Source organism: Sorex araneus, chromosome X, assembly GCF_027595985.1.
Source record: "Sorex araneus isolate mSorAra2 chromosome X, mSorAra2.pri, whole genome shotgun sequence".
NCBI classification, from domain to species: Eukaryota; Metazoa; Chordata; class Mammalia; order Eulipotyphla; family Soricidae; genus Sorex; species Sorex araneus.
This window is the reverse complement of record NC_073313.1, coordinates 118,216,758-118,223,564: the sequence shown is the minus strand read 5'-3', so window position 1 is coordinate 118,223,564 and position 6,807 is coordinate 118,216,758. Positions and strand designations below refer to the sequence as shown.

At 48.1% G+C, this 6,807-nt stretch overlaps 1 protein-coding gene across 2 annotated transcripts; it reads right to left on the bottom strand.

The window, feature by feature from the left end:
- Positions 1 to 1,770: 1,770 nt before the first annotated feature.
- On the bottom strand, positions 1,771 to 5,091 carry ZCCHC12 (zinc finger CCHC-type containing 12). Of its 2 annotated transcripts, none has more exons than XM_004614493.2 (4): positions 4,857 to 5,091; positions 4,450 to 4,501; positions 4,047 to 4,173; positions 1,771 to 3,600 (listed from the first exon to the last, which is right to left on the bottom strand). In XM_004614493.2, exon 4 carries the CDS (start codon positions 3,479 to 3,481, stop codon positions 2,258 to 2,260), a length of 1,224 nt encoding a protein of 407 aa, XP_004614550.2. In that variant the 5' UTR covers positions 3,482 to 3,600; positions 4,047 to 4,173; positions 4,450 to 4,501; positions 4,857 to 5,091; the 3' UTR covers positions 1,771 to 2,257. The 2 variants fall into 2 exon arrangements, with proteins under 2 accessions (XP_004614550.2, XP_054977350.1); XM_055121375.1 differs by having other exon boundaries at positions 4,047 to 4,153.
- Positions 5,092 to 6,807: the final 1,716 nt, after the last annotated feature.

The following is a 6,807-nucleotide window of genomic DNA, read 5'->3' as shown; positions in this document are numbered from 1 at the left end:
CCTTCCTTTTCTTCCTTCCTTCCCTTCCTTCCTTACTTACCTTCCTTCCTTTCCTTCCTTCCTTCCTTCCTTCTTTCCTTCCTTCCTTCCTTCCTTCCTTCCTTCCTTCCTTCCTTCCTTCCATTTCTTCCTTTCTTTCTTCCTTCCTTCCTCCTTTCCTTCTTCCCCTTCCTTCCTTCCTTCCTTCCTTCCTTCCTTCCTTCCTTCCCTTCCATCCTTTTCTTCCTTCCTTCCCTTCCTTCCTTACTTACTTTCCTTCCTTTCCTTCCTTCCTTCCTTCCTTCCTTCCTTCCTTCCTTCCTTCCCTTTCTTCCTTCCTTCCTTCCTTCCTTCCCTTCCTTCCTTCTTTCCCTTTCTTCCTTCACTTCCTTCATTCCCTTCCTTCCTTCCCTTCCTTCCTTCCTTCCTTCCTTCCTTCCTTCCTTCCTTCCTTCCTTCCTTTCCTTCCTTCCTTCCTTCCTTCCTTCCTTCCTTCCTTTCTCTCTCTTTCTTTCTTTCTTTCTTTCTTTCTTTCTTTCTTTCTTTCTTTCTTTCTTTCTTTCTTTCTTTCTTTCTTTTCTTTTCTTTCTTTCTTTCTTTCTTAATTTTTCTGGCCTTACTCTGGGCTTATGTCTATGTTCAGGGCTTTCTCCTAACTCTGGCTTAGGGATCACACCTGGTGGGGCCATATGGGGCCCCCTGAGGGACCATATAGAGCAGAGTACCATATAGGGTAGGGTTTGCTGCATACAGGACCAGTGCCTTGTCTTCTGTACTAATCTGTGGCACATTATCTCCTTTTCTTAACAGAGTGGTAAAACAGATCTCACCCACTACTCAGGAAAGATAACTTGTTGCCACCAGTGTACTGCCCAGAAATGGTGGTAGCAGCCATATAAAGAAGCAATCCTCAAAAGGAGGAAGTGCCCCCTCCCACAAAAGTGACCAGGAATGGAGTGCTGGGACTCTCCCTTTGTCCCTATTATCTGAGAACCAGACTTCCTAGTCATAGGGCAGCTATTGACACATTAGAGATGAAAGCATTGGGGTACTTTCAATTGGTCAGGGATAGAACTGGGCTCTAAGGCCTAAGGAACAGGTATGATATAAAGATCTCTGTCTGGGCCTGGAGCGATAGCACAGTGGGTTTGCCTTGCACGTGGCCAACCCGGGTTTGATTCTCAGCATCCCATAGGGTCCCCTGAGCACCATCAGGAGTAATTCTTGGGTACATGAGCCAGGACTAACCCCAGGGCATCAGTGGTTGTGACCCCAAAGCAAAAAAATATTAAAAATAATAATAAAAAAGGGCTCTGTCCATTTACCTGTGGGGAATATTTTCCGACTCCCCCTCCCTTTATTCCATATACAGAGTGGGATTAATTAAAAGAACCCACAATGAGAGTGCAATGCAATGCTTTGTGGGAGGCAGGAGGCCCCAAGCAGTGCTGGGGGGAGCAGGGACCACTCACAGCAATACTCAGCCAACTACACCAGATGGCTCAATGCTTGGGACCCAAGATGCAGTGGTCCTTGGGCCCTGTGGTGTCAGGGGAAACCAGAGACACCTTAGTGGTGCTGGGGTGGGGGGGGTCACCTAAGACTGTACCTGTAGTACTTAAGGGACACCAGGGCTATATCCAGCAATACTTTAGGGTCCATGTGGTGCCAGGGATCAAATGAAGGCCCCACATATACCTTGTTATCTCCCCTGCCATCCACCTTTAAAGCTTTTTACTCTCTTTCTCTTATTATTTCATTTTTCTGATATTAACAGCACAAAAACATTAAAATAGTTATGACTATCTTTATTCACATAGAAAGAAGTTTACAACATAGATAGTTTGGTGAAAAAATACAGACTATAGAGCAGCACTTATATTTGATTAGTTGTATCTTGACAAAGATCTATCTGGATACACAAATAGAGGGAAATATCTAGATAAACATTCATCAAAGGGTTGACAAAGATTATACATAGGTAGAGTGCATTTTCCTGCACTGTTTATACTCTTTATTTTTGATGACTTAACAATGAATGAAACCACTTTCGTGAAGAGAATAAAGTTGTCAAAGAAACAGGCACACAAAGAAAACAGATACTAGGGCAACAGGGGTGAGTGCGGCGGTGAGGGAGGAAGAACAGAGGTCACTGGGCTGGTGCCAAGATGTTTTCTCTGACACCCCCAAACCAAACCCCTTTATAGATTAATTCATGCAATTAGAAGCCTCCCTCCCTGTTTTCCCATGACTGGAATGAGCATAAGCTCGTGCTCATCTAAAGCAGAGGGTTAAGGATCTCATACAGCTCATAGGGGTTATTCAGATACCCAGGGACCTCTCTGGCCCCTTCCTCCTCCATATGTGTTAAATCCTGCAGAGTGACGATCAGATTCTCAAATGTGTGGGCCCTGTCAAGTTCACAGTTCTCCTTAGAGTGACCCTCCTCCCCACAGTAAGAACAGTGGAGAGTGTATTTGCGTTTCCTGGCTCGGCGCATCTCCCCAGTACTATTATTAAACTGAGAAACCCCACTTGTGGAAGGAGACTGAGGTGGGGAACTGTTAGGAGAATCAATGATAAGCACTTCATCTTCGGGTGTGGGACTGCGTCTGGGGGGAAGAGAACCTGAGAATGAAAGCGGGGGATCCTGAGACTCCACCAGTATCACATCCTCATCTGAGTCCTCATCAAGGCTGTCATCTATCTCTATCACTTCAGAGTCAGCATTGCTGATCGCCATGGGGGAAGAGGCCTCAGTTGCCTCTGGGCTGGCTTCCCTCCCCGCCGTTGACTCATCTCTTCTGGCACGCTTGCTTCTCACAAAAGTATCATCCAAGTCCTCTTCCTCTTTGATCATTCTGATTAATTCCAGGAAATCAGGAATGCCCTCCTGCTCATTCTCATACACCCTGAGAAAATGCTTCAGCCGGAAGCGCATGTCCCTACTCAAGTCAGCCCCTAAAAGGAGCTGCTGCAGGCGAATTTGATTTGCATCTTTCTCAGCTATAATCCCTGCCTGAATTGCGTTCTGGAGCTGCACCTCTAACCGTATCACATACAGGGAGGTCTTCTCCCCTTGGGCCTGCAGGGTGTTGAAAAACCTCCCATGGGTAGTCACACTGCTTTCAGACTCCCCAAACACCAATTTCATCCCTCGCAAGAAATCGGCCACACTGAGGTTAGGGTTCGAGGCCTGCAGCAAACGCATGACTTCCCTGGCAGGGCCCCGAAGAGTTTTCATCAAACGCTTAAGTTTTTCCTCCTCAGACATATTCCAATCTGGCAGGACCCCAATGACTTGGGTCAGCCAGTTTTCAAAGGTTTCCTCCCCCTGAGCTGGCACCACCTGCCCAGAAAACAGCTTCATGTTTCTCTCTGCCATGTTAGCTATCAAAGGACGAAGACTAGACCTCAAGGACCTCAGCATGGAATAAGCCCAAGGCGGCAAGGAGGAATTCTGCCTACGGCTACTCGCCATCCGGGCCAGGATGCTAGCCATGATCGGTGCCGATTGGAGGTTGGAGGCTCCAAGGATCACAAGCAGCTAGGGCTTTTCAGGAAAACCTAATCTGCTGGCACGCTCGCAGACTCCGTCTTCGTCTGATTTTAGTGGGAAGGCTGTAAAGAAAAAGAGAGAAAAGAGGAAGGAGGGGTTAATAAAGGGCCGGCTGTCACAGTGTCTTCTCCCTTTCGGAATCCTCTGCAGGCCATGCCTAGTTGCCCACAGCCCTAAAATTACCCTCCAGGAGACTAGTGATTTCCTCCTCCCAGAATTAGCAGAAGCTCGGTGTCAGCAGGGTGCATTCTGCAGTCACATGCCCCTCCTGCCAGTCGTTCAAGAGGGATAGCAACTGTTGCTTCTAATTGTAAGTGTCATCATGTTGGGAGCAAATAGTGGGCTCTCAAAATAGAGCACAGGGGTCACAGGTCAGTGAGTATAAGTCAGATGTCACTATTTGCACGGTGTCAGAGCTTATGTCATCCCCTTTTCAAAGTGTACCCCACCTTACATCCCACCAGGTTATTTCTCAGATTCTTACAGGAGCTCAGGAACGAGTGCACACCTTTATTTGACTTCCAGGTCTGCAACCGGTGGCTTCAGACAAAGCTCACCTCCGGGATATATTCAATCTTCGTCCACCCTGGGGATTGGGTCGCTGATCCGGGGAACCTAAAGGCACCAAGACTGGGCTGTCGTCAAGGAGATGGGGGGAAGCAGGATAGAGCAAAGAATGGTCAAAAGCAGCTTCATCCCTCATGCTGCTCCCCCCCACACACACACTTCCTCCACCTCACTCCACGTCCCCACCCCTTCCACCCAAACCGCTTCTGTCCTTCCTTCCCACTGCCTCCAAGATACCCAGGAGGAAAATTTCCTCTCCCACCTTCAGAATTCAAGCCAATGTGACAACCCCCCTCCCATCATTGCATTTCGCCCCCCCCACCCCCGGAAAATCGCTGGCCTACCAGCTCTGCAATCAGTCTCACAGAATTCAGTTTCAGATTTGGTTTCAATGGCCTGTTACCGGGAAAGAGAACAGGAGTTGTACGAGCACCCCCCCACACACACACTATTCCTCCCCTGGGAAGCTATAAAGAGAGATAAAGAAGATTTCAGGCTTGATGTCCTTCCCCTTAGTGGCTCCTTGCCCACCGCCCACCCCGGAAGTACCCCCCTCTCGATGCCAGCAAAGGCTACCGTTCCGCAGCATCACTCGGAGTCTACCTTCTCCCTTTGCGCGGCCCACCGGGCCACAGGAATGTTCGTTCCCCGACCTCGCGGTTCTCTACTGCCCAAGCAGGGAGCCGCCCAGTAGTGATGGGAGCTTCACGCCAGTCTCTCGTCGCTAGCCGATCGCGCCCCTTTGCTTTACCTGCGTTTTGCTGCTGGGCAGCGGGCTTTCCAGTGGTGACAGCAATGGATGTCGCCCTCCGGGTTTCGGCGATCCTACAAAAGGGCAAAGGGATGGCGTCTCCTCGGCCGCTAAGCGACCCGGAGACGCCAGGCAGAGCTGCTCCGCACGGCCGCCCAGCAAGGGGTAGCCGAGTCGGGGCAGCGCGGTTCCCACGGCCTCCAGGGCTGCTTTTATCCTCTGCCCACTGAGACAAAAGAGCGTGACGAACGCGCCGACCCAGCCAATGAGCAAGGAGCGTGGGCGGGTCCCTGGTTCATTCTCTAGCCGGATGCAAATACAAAGGGGCTGAGAGTGGAGGGGGAGGCAGGTGAGCAGCAGGTCTTAGAGGTCCAGCTTGCAAGTCTGTCCCTCTTCCTGTCTCCCCTTTTCTCTTCTTGGGTTTAGCACTGCACCTGCATTAAAAATGAGGTGACCTGGCAATTAAATCAACAAGGGATATTAGAGCTTGCCGTGTACAAATAGATTTGGGGTACACAGGTCTCTTACTGGAAAGGTATGTCCCTTTAACAGTGAGAATGAGACACCCAGGTTCTTAACCAACATACTCACTGAAAATGGGCGCAAGGCTAGTGGTATCAGAATAATTTAGAGGAAGTACTTGAAATGAAGATTTCAAGTGGGAGAGAAAGCTGAACGGAGCTGGAACACTTCTTTACATTGGAGGAACGTGGGCTCCATCTCCCAAACCACATGGCCCCAGTTCCCACTAGCAAACATCAGGGAGGGATACCCAAGTTGGGAGTAACCCCAGAGCACCACTGAATGTTGCTTCCCCTCAAAAGAAGGAAGAAAAATGCAAATCCCCATGTCTTGGAGGTTTTGGTTTTCTAGGACTAAGTGGTCTTATTTTTATTTTATTTTATTTTATTTCATTTCATTTCATTTGCAGTAATGGGGTTGGAAGCCTGGGTCTTGCATATATCACTGTCATCAGCACTGTCATCCCGTTGCTCATTGATTTGTTTAAGCAGGCACCAGTAATGTCTCCATTGTGAGACTTGTTACTGTTTTTGGCATATTGAATACACCATGGGTCGCTTGCCAGGCCCTGCGGTGGGGAATATATGCAACTCAAATGCTCTACCACACAATCAATGGCTCAAAGAATTAGTTAAACAGACCCATCATAACTAAATATCATAGATTGAATGATTTCAACAACAAAGTTGGCTGGATTTGAGAATGGGGACAGTTGGGCCATCACCTTTCTATGTTGCTCCAAGTCTGGTATATTGTGTTTCTTTTTCCCCTCATGCAAAGTAAAGTTAAAAGGTATCCATTGAGTATTTTGGGGGAGGACAGTCAGAGTAGTAGTGCCATGAACTGCGCAAGTGGACAATCCAAGTGTGGATTTAGTGCTATTACTTGCACGTGGGTGCTGATGCTTGAAAACAATAAAACAATCTGATGCTCTGGCATAACTGATGAGTTTGTCTTTAGGAGACCAAGGTTCTTTACCTGCTCTTTTCTGCTTTCTTTCTCTTGGTGTTATTTCCCCCACATACCTTTCATTTTATGGTTGTAGTTGTTACAGTCAAGTTAGTCAAGTAGTTACTCACGTTCCTGGTTGTGGTGTTCACGCATTTTTAGTCACACAGCAAGTTGTGGTGCTCATACACTTGAGTACAGTGATTACAAAAGGCCTCACTCCTTTAGTTACAGTGATTGAATACATGTTCCCTGGGGTTTTCACTCCTTACTCTTGGTGTTCATGAACATTCTGTTTGTTGTGCTTGCTGGGGAGGGTCTGCCTGGAACTCATACACATGCTCACCAGGAGTCGTTTCCTGGCTCTGGTACTTTCATAGAAGTTAATTGTGTTTCTCTCTGTTAATCACGTCTTATTTTGTGGTTCTTACACACAACTGGTTGTGGGGCAGTCAGAAATAATGTGTGGTACCAGATATTG